This window comes from Phodopus roborovskii, unplaced genomic scaffold (genome assembly GCF_943737965.1).
Source record: "Phodopus roborovskii unplaced genomic scaffold, PHOROB, whole genome shotgun sequence".
Lineage (NCBI taxonomy): Eukaryota > Metazoa > Chordata > Mammalia > Rodentia > Cricetidae > Phodopus > Phodopus roborovskii.
Genome location: NW_026126636.1, coordinates 15,123,909 through 15,136,639, shown reverse-complemented (window position 1 = coordinate 15,136,639; position 12,731 = coordinate 15,123,909). Strand labels below are relative to the sequence as shown.

The window sequence follows — 12,731 nt, the reverse complement described above, 5'->3', positions numbered from 1 at the left end:
TGCTGATTTCAATGCACACAGAAAGGAAGCTGACTGAGCTGAGGCTTTATCAGCATCTGGCCTCGCAGAACACTGCATCCTGTATCTCAGTGAGTCCTTAATGAAAGTGCATTGTCAAAGAAGAAATGGTTCCCGCAGAAGCTCAACTGTCACTTAACAGGAAAAATAGCTTAGTTTAGTGGCAGCCAAGGAGATCCTTGTCTCATTGGCATTCTGCTGATGTGGCTATAACTGTGTCTGGAGTGGTGGGGATTGGTTGCCTCTATTCAACCCGTAGCATTCTGTCTGGGTTTCATGGTGAATGAAAATCTGGAAAGGCAACACAGGGTTTGTGTGGCCAATAGTCAGTCCCTTTTTAAATGTTCCCAATTGTTTTCCATGTCTTGCAGCTTCTTAGGCCCTGATAGAGTCTTCTAGAAATACATCATAAGAATATTGCTGTTTACAGGGCCTATGCCAGGTGCAGGAACTGGCTTTTTGAAGCCCATTCCCTGTGGTGGAAAACCTTGCTCAGCCTTAACAAATGGGTGTGTCTCTGTCCTGCCTTAATTTAGTATACCAGATTTTGTTGACTCTCCAAGAAGGCTTTATCCACTCTGAGGAGTGGATGAGGATGGTATGGGGGATGGATATGGAAACAAGAGGAAGGCAGTGAGGGGGAACTGGGACGGTATGTAAAATGAAAAGTACATTTTTTTAAATAAAAAAGAAATTAAGGTGATTTCACCATCATGATGGTATTCAAAAGATTTATTAAATATGTATTTTATCTGAAAATAAGAATAACGGTGTTTCATATCTAGGTTCGTTGATGAGAATATAATGTGTCCTTCCGAAATAAAGAACAAGTCCTGTAGAGTCAGGAAAGAATCTTTTAAAACAAGATTTTCCGAAAATATGCTAAAACAAGTTGTCAAACTGTACCTATTAAAAATTCTCATATTTCTGTCAGCCACTCAACAAATGAAGCAACACATGTAATAAATATATCAGGGGTTTGGGTAAGGAATTGTTAAGTAAGGGCTGGAGAGATTGATCATTCAGAGGTTAAAAGTGACTTCCGTCCTTGCAGAGGACCCAACTTCAATTCCCAGTGCCCCCAGCAGGAGGTGCACAACTGCCTGCGACTCCAGCGCCAGAGCATCCAATCAATGCCTTCTACTGGCCTTCCATGCACCAGAACTAACGTGCATATGCTCACACATATTATAAAATGAATTTTTTATATAAGGTAAACATTACGTCTTCAATTTCAAGTAAAGCAAAACATACTTGCTTTGTATGTTTGTTTTTTTAAGAAGTGGAATTTTATTATTCTAAATGACTACACAATTAACTAAGAACTTGAATAACTACAACCCGACACAGGATTAATGGCAGGCAGCATAGTGGTTTTGACTGACACATTAGGATTGATCTTATAACATGATTAATACTCATTGGGCATGCTGCACAGAACACCAGAAGAAGCATGGAGTCTCAGATTTAGAAAGCAACAAAACAAATCAGAAGTTTTAGTACAATAATCAAACTTAACCGTGTTGAATAAAGGCAGTGGGTCCAAAATGCAACATAGTTGTAGTCATGGTTAATGCTGTTGGTTAAGAGCTGAGGTGAGAAATTTCCAAGAAGTTCTGGTCCTCAAGGCCATGGTAAAAAAAAAAAGGGGGGGGCAGTTCTCTTAAAGCCTAGTATTGGAAAACACACCTTTAATCCAAGCACTTGAGAAACAGATGCTAATGCTGTTTGAATTCAAAGTCAGCCTGGCCTAGAAAGCGCATTCCAGAATAGACAGGGCTACAGAGACACATTCTCTCAGAAAACTTAGTAATCATGGGGGTAAGCGCGGATGTTGTCTGTTGGTAAGGTTTCCGTGCTGTGGTCAGGTAGACACCTCGAGCTTCTTCAAAACATCCTACAGGTTTTATTCTGGTTCTGTGTCTTGCCTGTCAAAGTAACACCATGCTGACTGTGCTCCTAAAGCTGATGTGTACTGGTGAGTCTTGCACGGAATGAAGGGTGTAGAATAACAGGGTGGGAATATTGTTGTAGAAGGCTGGATCTATCCACAGCAGATACACAAGCTTCCATTGTGGATATTAGTGCATGAGTTCATCTTAACTACATACTCTCTAATTCTACTGCACAGAGGCCCATCAGGGGCAGGGGTGTCAGATGGCCAGGTGATTGGAAGGAGATAGATCATCCATCATGAGTTTTTCTTTCCAGGCTTCTTCCTAGTCCAAAGAACATTGGCACAAGCAGGTGGTGAGTCCATCCTTAAAACTTGGGGATCCTAAATCCATCCCAATAGATATGTTTCATTGTAGTTGGGGATCAGGAATCACTGGGTTTCACCTGTTGGCTTCTGTGAGTGATATCTTGCTGAGTGCACTAAATAGCAAAATTAGGAGGCTGCAAACCAGCCTGGAAGATCTGTCCCATATTGTCCCAGACACTGGCCTGGGGTAGGTAAATTTTATTTTTTGCTTTTTCAATGCAGATTTTTCTGTGGAGATATGACTATCCTAGAACGTGCTTTGTATATTAAGCTACCCATGACTCAGATATTCACCTGCCTCTACCTTTCACATGCTATGATTTAGTGTGGGTCACAACACCTGGTGAACTTTCAATTTTTAATTAAAATGTATCTTCCCTTTTGCTATACCCTCTCCAGAACACCTCCACACATATTGAGATTTTGATGTTATTATTTATAATTTTTACATATTTATGGCACTTTACAAATAATTTAGGAGATTATATTTTCTTCACCCATGTGCTCTACAGATATAATTTGTGTACCATGAGTACATTATTGTAACATCTTATTATGGGTTGCTTTTAGTCAGCTACTTCTACTTTTTCTACGTGAATATATTTTCATGTAACTCATTAACAGCCTTTTCTTTCAACTTCAAAAACTCCATAGAATTTCCTGTGCTTACTATGATGGATTTTCTCTGCTTCTATCTTTGTGAGAAAATTTTTATATACTTAATTTCTGAAAAATAGTCTTGCTGATTATATAAGTAGGATTTTCTTTTCTAAGTATTTTTCTTTTTATTATTTTTTTAATTACTTCTCCCTCCCTCCCATGCCTCCCCACTCCACAAGGAGGGTGATGCCTTCCAGGAGGGATCATCAAAATCTGTCAAGTCATTTGGAGTAGGGTCTAGGCACTCCCTTCTGCCTCTAGGTTAGGGGAGTATCCCTCCATGGGGAATGTGCTCCCAAAGTCCTTTCATTCACCAGGGATACATCCTGGTTCCACTGTCAGAGGGAGGTCCCTTAGACTGCCCAGGCCTTCTAACTGAGACCCATGTTCAGGGGGTCTGAGTAGGTCCAATGATGGTTTCCCAGCTATCAGTCTGGGGGTCCGTGAGGTCCTCCTTGTTCAGGTCAGCGTCTCTGTGGGTTTCTGTAGCTTGGTCTTGACCCCATTTTCTTATCACTCCTTCCTCTCTGCATCTGTATTCCAGGATTTTGGCTCAGTGTTTAGCTGTGGGTGTCTGCTTCTGTTTCCAGCAGATACTAGATGAGGGCTCTATGATAATAGATAAGTTAATCATCAATCTCATTATCAGGGAAAGGTATTTAAGGTAGCCTCTCCACTGTTGCTCAGATTGTTAGTTGGGGTCAGCCTGGTAGGTCTCTGGACATTTCTCTAGAGTCAGTTTTCTCTTCAAACCTATAATGGCTCCCTCTTTTATTGTATTTCTCTCTGTGTTTTTGTTTGCTATTTTCTGTTCTTTCCCTGACTCCATCTTCCTAGTCCATATGTTTGCCTCCCCTTCTCTTACCCCTAGCTCCCACTCCACTCACTGCCCCCACTCCCAATATGCTCAGGGGATCTTATTCCTTCCCCCTTCTGTGAGAGACCTTGTATGAATTTCTTAGGTTCAGCCTTGTATCCTAGTTTCTCTGGCAGTGTGAATTGTAGGCTTGAGGTCCTTGGCTCTCTGTCTAAAATCCATATATGAGTGAGTACATACCATGTTCATCTTTTGTGACTGGGTTACCTCACTCAGGATGGTTTCTTCAGGACTGTTTCTTCGAGTTCCATCCATTTGCCTGTGAATTTCAAGGTTCCATTATTTTTTCTGCAGAGTAGTATTCCATTGTGTAAATTGCCACATTTTCTTTATCCATTCTTTAATTGAGGAGCATCGAGGTTGCTTCCAGGTTCTTGCTATCACAAATAATGCTGCTATGAACATAGTTGAACAGATGTCCTTGTTGCATGGATGTGGATCATTTGGGTATATGCCTAAGAGTGGAATTGCCAGGTCCTGTGGTAGACTGATTCACATTTTCCAGAGGAACTGCCATACTGATCTCCAAAATGGTTGAATGAATTTGCAATCCCACCAGCAGTGTACGCGTGTTCACTTTCTCCACATCCTCTCCAGCATACGCTGTCATTGGTGTTTCTAATTTTAGTCATTCTGGCAGGAGTAAGATGGTATCTCAGAATTGTTTTGATTTGCATTTCCCTGAGAAGCAGGAATGTTTCAATGCAGAGAAAATTGTTACAGCAAGGATCCCCAAAGTGAAGATTGGAGGATCACATCTCAGGGTTGAAGGAAAATCGTTACATATATTACTCTGTTCTCATGTTACATGTTACTCATGTCTCTGCAGAAAGCCATGACAAGCTTTCACTCTCTATCTGGCCAAGTCATGTTGTTCCACAGGGACAGCATGTAGAACTTCAATGTGACTCTCATAGTGAGTCTTACGTGTTCAAGTTGCACAAAGAAAATGGAGATCCTACCTCTCCAATCCCTGAAAGATTTTTCCAAAGGAGCCTTGTCTTGGGTCCAATAACACCAGCATATGCAGGAATCTACAGATGCTACGGTTTTCATGGACAATCCCCTAATAAACCTGCAGCACAAAGTAACCCTCTGAAGATCATAATTTCAGGTCAGATATGATATGTGAAGTGACTTTTCATTCCCACAAATCCCTCAGCCCTGTAATTGTCTAAATGGTGCTAGTGAGAGGTTTATATTTATAAAGGCATATTCAAAACAGAGAAATGGATAATGTCCTGGGCACAATACAATACACTAGGACATGTACTTTCTAGTCCCTAAGTCTTCCTGAGTGTAAAATGAATCTAGGAAAAATTGGGATTGAAGATGGAACTCGGATCTTAACAAGTTGACATCAGAGTGGAAGAAAAGCCTGAGTTATCCTGGGTCCTTAAAACTACTAGCACTGATATCATAAAATAAGGACAAATTCAGTAGCTGGCAGAACAAACCATTATGAGGGAGACAGTCTATTGATAACTCTGACAGTGTAGGAAGACTCTAAGTATCAATGAATGCATGAGGTCTGTAGAAGCTGGAATGTAGAAATAAATGGGTATTTCCCTAGTGCTTTGAGCAGTAATTTTCCCTGAAGATATGAAATTTAGGCCATTTGAGCTTTTCAGGGTTCTGATCTCCAGAACACTTGTGTTCTTTTTATGAATCACATTTGTGGTAGTTTGTTATGGTAGTGATTGGAAACTAATTTTTTAAACCAAGTAAAGGGCAAATTAAGAGCCAGGGAGCTTAAGGGAGACAGGAGGGAGGGCCTAGACCCTACTCCAAATGACTTGACAGATTTTGATGATCCCTCCTGGAAGGCATCATCCTCCCTGTGGAATGGGTGGGGAATAGGAAGGGAGGGAGTTGGGGGCATGGGATGGAGGGAGAGGGAACTGGGATTGATCTGTAAAATAATAAAAAATAATAAATTTTAAAATATTTTAAAATAAATAATTAAATGAACAAAAAAGAGCCAGGGAGGGCATACACTGAGAGCAGTAAAGTCAACATGCCAATACATCAACAAGTTTGGAGGAAGCAACACTCTTGATTCTGGATCAGGGATACATTACAGTAAATTTGAACCACAGAGAGGGTCAGAAGAGTTTCCAGGTCGCACATCCTCAATAACAATTTTTTCATCCTGCTAAGGATTATACTCTATTGAACCTAGCATTAAAAAGGACACATAAAGCAGTCTTGTGTGAAAATTGTCATGTTTCCTGCACTCCCAACACTTAGAAAAGGACAATACAGTCTACGGAAGAAGAGTTCAAAAGACACATTCTCAGCACAAGCCAGCAGGAAAGTATTGTGTTGATCCTAGAACCAGATAAGTGATAAATCTACACATGAATATTTCAAAGCCTGAATACAAAGTTGAAATATACACAACCAAATGCACCAGAGCTCTAACAGGAACAACAGACTTCTTAAGGGAGAACCATAGGTTTTCAAGGACACTGAGTGTGATCGTGTTCATACATTTTCTTTTTTATTCTTAGGAATCTACGAGAAGCCTTTCCTCTTGGCTCCACAAACACCCCTGGTCAATTCAGGAGAGAAGGTGATCCTGGAGTGTCATTCAGAGATTATGTTTGACACCTTCATTTTGACTTCACAAAGAAAGGAAATAATTAATTGTTATACAGAATCCCATCTTGGAGGGTCCCATGCCATCTTTTCAATAGGTCCTATGACATCTGCCCATGCTTGGAATTACATATGTTATGGTTCCTTCAATCATACCCCATATGAGTGGTCCAAATCCAGTGACCCTATTGACATAAAGATCACAGGTAAGAGGGTGTTATCTGTTCTTCATTACTTTGTGATACAAAGCTCTTACTCTGTAAACTGAAAATCCTGGGACATGATGGGGAAGATGAGTGTGGGAAACTTAAACAAAGACATCCATGGTGAGTATTTTACTGTCATAAAACAAGGAAAACATTGTTACAAGAACAGGCCATAGGTCACACTGCAAAGTACAGACACAGGGGGGTGCAAAGGATTCAGAGGTAGGGATAAACAGAAAATGACAATTCAGTGAGCATTATATGAATCAGGCAGAACAAAGTCTTCTACTATCATTCAGACTCTCAGTTCAGAATTTGTTTTTTGCTTCTACCTCTATAATACATCTACCATGAGAGACAGACAGATCATGTGTCTGACCTGAGTCCATGTGCTCAGTTGGACTGGTTATTAAGGAGTCCTTAAGCGTTCACACAGGTGGCACCCAGGAAGGGCTAAAGATTAATAAACACAACATGTGTGGGAAGAGAAAAATCACAAAAAGATGGAAGCCTGAAAGGAAACTCTGAAAGTAGAGATGGAGAAGTAATGGCAGATGTTAAATATTTCAACACAAAGCTTGTCAGATACACGATGTGTAGACTTCTTACAGAGGTGTAAGCCAAAATTGAAAGTGCTTGGGAGGCAGATGATGAGTCACACTTGGGCAGTACACACAATAAGGGGAACAAGAAAGGAAAGGTCATCCTGGGCACTGTTCAAGGGAAACAAACATGCTCTAAAAACAGAGATTAATCAACATGAATTTGTAAACAGGGACGAGAATGACAGTGAAAAATGGAATGATACCAGATTCTAGATTTTTAGAATATGTAGGATTTTTAAAATATGTAAAATAATCTTTTAAAAAAAGTTATGGGTCATGAAATCAGAAGGGTGGCCATGAGAGGAAGAAAAAAATTAACACAGAGGGGTGGGAAAGAAATACGACATGAAAGAGGATAAAAGGGAGGGAATGGATCAGCGAGGGAAGTGGGAATGAACTGAACAAAGGGGGTGTATGGGGATGTCATAATGAAGCCCATTACTTTGTATGCTAATTAAAACGAACTCCGGTAACCCATTGACCTGCAAAACAATTGGAAATTTTCGAAAGTAAAAGGGAACCCAATTAGGAAGATGAATGGGATCAGCGGAAGTAGAGGGGCAACAGAGAATAATGTCACTAATATGATCAATATTATATACATATAAATATATATAACAATTTTTAAAGAACAACCATAAAATGATGAAGACATAGTTTGACTACAAAAACTAAGACATATTTTCAGAATAACTATGAAAATACATTGTATGTGCATATGAATACCTCACAATAAAGTCAATTGCTAGATAAAACTAATGTGTGTTAAAAAAAAAAAAACATTACTGTAAAAGACAGATAGGATGAACAAATGCAAATAGAGGCAGAAAATGTCAAGAAAGCAAAAATTGGGGTAAAATATTTGAGGGCAGAGTGAGGTCACAGACTAAATAAGATAACACAGAATGGAAGAGAGAGAAAGAAACAAGAGGAAAAATAAAAAATAAAGATGGGGAGAGGGTAAAGTGCAAAGAGAGCTCACAGAAAAATGTAAGCATGGAGAGAGAACACTTAGGAGATAATGAACACTGATAAATGCCCCCCTAACTGTCTCTGTCTCATTTCTTCCAGGTTTATACAAGAAACCTTCCCTGGCAGCCCTGATGGGCCCTGTAGTGATGTCAGGAGAGAACATGACCTTGGCCTGCATCTCAGACCATCAGTTTGACATGTTCCATCTGTCCAGAGAAGGGGTACCTCATGGACATGGGCAGCCTGCTGTGCAGAGTCACAATGGGGCATTCCAGGCCAATTTCTTTCTTGGTCCTGTAATCCATAAAGGGAACTATAGATGCTATGGCTTTTTCAGGAACTCCTCCCACATGTGGTCTTCCCCAAGTGACCCCTTGTACGTTCCTGTCACAAGTAAGAAAGTCTCAGATATATACGTTCCTGTCACAGGTAAGAAAGTCTCAGATATATCTCATGTCTAGTGACTAAAAAAAAATCTTAAATGATTATCTGAGAACCTTCACACTGATGATAGAGAGTAAGAATCATGGGGAACTACAGAGAAGGACTGTTGTGTGTTCTGTTGTCTCTTCCCGTGTGTGTGTGTGTGTGTGTGTGTGTGTGTGTGTGTGTGTGTGTGTAGAGAGAGGGGGGAATGAGAGAGAGAGAGGGTACACATACATATAATACATATAACAATAATTATCAGAGAAAAAGAAGGCTACCAATGCAAAAAAGGTATGGGGATATGGGAAAGCTTGGAGGAAGAGTAAATGGAAAGGACTAGAAACAGGAGGGTGAAGGGGAAAGGGACATAAATATATTTCAGCTGAAAGCCTTTTATAAAAGACATGGAATTTGAGACCTGGTATGAGATTACAAAATGGCAGACACTTCTTACGTAACTTTATATCCACATTGGGATACCTATGTACCCAGGCAGATACAGAAACTGGTCAGGACCAACTCATTAAGAATGAGGTTCAAGCCTGGCGGTGGTGGCACACGCCTTTAATCCTAACACTAGGGAGGCAAAGGCAAACAGATCTTTGTGAGTTTGAGGCCAGCCTGGGCTACAGAGTGAGTTCCAGGAGAGGCTCCAAAGCTACACAGAGAAACCTTGTCTCAAAAAAACGAAAACAAAAAAGGAATGAGATTCAAATCAGTTGGGGCAAAGCACAGCTCTCCCGACAGTATTCCTATGGACTGATAATGACTTGAAATTCAAGGAGAGTGTCAACAAGATATCTCAATCATGCATAGAAACAGATTCCAAACTAGTGTGTAACTGATTCATCTTCTCTACCATGGAAACGTAGAGACCAAACTCTGGTTCTTTTTTTTTTTTTTTTTTTTTTTTTTTTTGTCTAGCTCCCTCCTGACTCAGTAGTCTTAATATTGACATCTCCCCTCTCTGATTTTTGAAACTCATAACATTGGAAGTGTTTTACAGCATCACAGAAAGTAAAAGGATTGACTGTTCACATCTCTAATTTCTGTACCTGAGACTTCCTGCCAGTGAAAAGAAAATTAAATTGTATTACCTTCCAGGATAAATGAAGTGCTCACTCTAGCTTTGTTTCTCCTGGGGAGGAGATGATAGGGACTGGAAAGGGAAGCAAGCAAGCAGAAAAGATTCTGTTTTCTAAAAGCTGTCTCTGGCAGAAATAGGCTTGACTTCGCTTCTTTCCTACAATAGAATTAGAGTTTTTGTTCAAGGGTGTTGTAGAAGTAAGTTGCGAAGCAGATGAACTGAGCATTTGTATCAAGCTCGGATTGAGATACTTGCACCCAGTATTCTGCATAATGCCGGTATGTTCTTGGCTGTGTGACCTTCTGCTGGAGCCTAGTCAACTTACTGGTAACAACATTTCTAAAACTGACACCCCTCCAATTAGTTATCAATTGCATATAGCATCTTGGTTAAGTATAGGATTTCATGTTCACCTCCACTCTCCATGCTTGTATTTTGTCCTGCTTGAGCTTACACTGGTCATGGGCATATGCTCTCAACTTACTGTGAATTTCATATACACAAATGCCCTACTGTGTCCAGAGACACGTTTCCTGTATTTATCCACAGCTTCTTTTTGAAATCTCTTCACGATGTTCCCTGAACATAAGAAAATGGGATGTAAAGGTGTAATTTATGTACAAGAAATAAACAATCTCTTATTCTATGCACCTTAGTCAGTTGTTGCTATCTGTATTAATTACCATCAATCAAAAATACAAGCTCACCTGCTGAGGTGAGAAATGCACTAATATATGAGTATAATGATAAGTCATTGAGAGTCAGTTTGACACCACCCATTTAGCAAAATAATGGTAGTATATTCTCCATGGATTCCTGTCCTGAAACAAATAGTATGTTAATTATGCAAAAATAAATGAAATTAGGCAATCTATCAAAATCAGTACCCCATGATGCACCTCTTATTGGGTTCACATCTTCCTCCAGATAACCACAAGAACCAGAATGTTGTGATTGGGCTGTCAGTGGCCATGATCCCTGTGTTCCTCATCGTCCTCCTTTGCTCTTGTTTCTCTGCCAAAAAGAGTAAGTCTCGGGAACAAGCCAGTGAGCGTCATCTGCATAGTGTGAGAATGCAAGACCGGAGGAATTCAGGTGTGTGTTCTTCATTTACAAAAGTGTACTTGGGCCAAGACAGAGAAACAGAGGCCGGGCTTTCTAGAGAGGCAAGAGAGCCCTTGTTCTTCCCCTGAAATCCCAGATCACTGAGAAATCCCTGAATGGACATTCGGCATCCTCGCATCAGTAGCATACACAAATATGTACGAGAAGTTTTGCAAGAGAGATGGGCAAAGGAAGAGACAGATAATGCTCGAGAGAATTATTAGGGTAGAGCGTGGGTGGGATGGAATTGTGAACATAGAGAAGCAGAACACCTGACTCTGCTGTGTGGAAAGCAAGCAACCTTGGGTTTTAACATACCTCTCTCTAGCACAATGAATCTCAAACGAGAATGCAGGCTGCTTTATTGTCTGTTTAACTATTTCTGTCCTCTAAAAATGCAGCCAACATGGATCCAGAGTCTGAAGTGAGAACAAGCCTGAACAGACAGGTAGGTCCTCCTAAGTCTGCCCTCTTCCATACAGCGTAATAGTCCTTCATAATCTGAAAGGATATGTGTGTACAATGTGGTTTAACATTTACCATGACCTGAACAAGGGGGAGCTCGTGGGCCCCCAGATCAATAGCTGGGAAACCAGCATTGGACCAACTCAGACCCCTGAACATGGGTCTCAGTTAGAAGGCCTGGGCAATCTAAGGGACCTGTGACAGTGGAACCAGGATGTATCCCTGGTACACAAAAGGACTTTGGGGCATGTTCCCCATGGAGATATACTCCCTTAACCTAGAGGCAGGAGGGAGGGCCTAGACCCTACTCCAAATGACTTGACAGATTTTGATGATCCCTCCCGGAAGGCATCACCCTCCCTGTGGAGCAGGATGGGATTGGAAGGGTGTCAGGGGGAATGGGAGGGAAGGAAAGAGAGGGAACTGGGATCAGTATGTAAAATAATAAAAAATAATAAATATATATTTAAAATAATACACAAATGATGCAATTATTATAACTAATTAAAAAACTTACCTCTTTCTAGGACCCTGAGAGACAAGAAATTCAGGAAGTGACATACACAGAATTTGATCAGATTATCTTCAAACAAAACTTGACCGCGAAGGTTTCCCAGTTTCCTGAGGAATTTTCCACTTACCCCAGTGTGTACATGACAATGAGCAAATGATGCACCATGATGGGAGAGTCCCTGCACCCCATGAGTTCTCAGTGATCTGGGGAAGTCTTCTCTGGAGACCGCAGCCATTTCTCCAGAAAAGACTGATAGATGAAGTGAAACAACAGCTGGAATCTGAAGACAGAGGTCTCTAAGTTTGGGAACATTTTCATTATTCCTACTGTGAAAGCGCTCTTCCTTTACAAACAAGTCCTATGGTCCTCGCTACCCACTGGACAGAAATCAAACCCTTTTTCTTAGTTCGTGGTTGTCTATTTCATTTCACTCCTTCCAACCTTTACCAAATAACTTGAGGGTGTGACCATGTTGAGTATTTCACAGTTTCATATCAACACGAAGCTCCAGGATACATGAATAATATATTATACTATTACATAAAATAATGGGTCTCGTGACAGTTCCTTACATGTATGTGTATTTTGATCATATCCATACCCAACTGCTATTTTTTCTAAGAAAATCTTCATGTTCTTCATTTCTTAAGGACAGTGATGCCAACATTTGTACTCAGGTTTTTTTTTTTCCTCCCACTCCCCTCATTGAATACATCATGGTCTCTAGTGGACTGCAGGGCTCTGCTCAGATGTCTGCATTAGCCATCATATCTTATTTGATTCTTTTGTTATTCTGATGTCAAGATCTCTTATGATAATATTTTCTGTGAACTTGATTATTTGGGTTGAATTTCTTCTCTGTGCTGTGACCTTCTTGGAACTGCACATTTACATTTTTTCCATAATTTAAAATTGTTCTATAGTTATTTCTCT

The 12,731-nt window shown here is 40.4% G+C and overlaps 1 protein-coding gene across 1 annotated transcript; it reads left to right on the top strand.

The window, feature by feature from the left end:
- Positions 1-1,849: 1,849 nt before the first annotated feature.
- LOC127238508 (killer cell immunoglobulin-like receptor 3DL1) lies at positions 1,850-11,955 on the top strand. Its single transcript, XM_051207125.1, has 8 exons — positions 1,850-1,862; positions 4,648-4,932; positions 6,332-6,625; positions 8,302-8,624; positions 9,121-9,136; positions 10,643-10,810; positions 11,221-11,267; positions 11,812-11,955. The coding sequence occupies exons 1-8, from the start codon at positions 1,850-1,852 to the stop codon at positions 11,953-11,955; spliced, it is 1,290 nt and encodes a 429-aa protein (XP_051063082.1).
- Positions 11,956-12,731: the final 776 nt, after the last annotated feature.

Bases quoted from the DNA above. Each gene is read 5' to 3' on its own strand.
- LOC127238508 (XM_051207125.1), top strand. The intron at 6,626-8,301 runs GTAAGAGGGTGT...CATTTCTTCCAG, and splicing joins TATTGACATAAAGATCACAG to GTTTATACAAGAAACCTTCC. The intron at 10,811-11,220 runs GTGTGTGTTCTT...CTAAAAATGCAG, and splicing joins GCAAGACCGGAGGAATTCAG to CCAACATGGATCCAGAGTCT.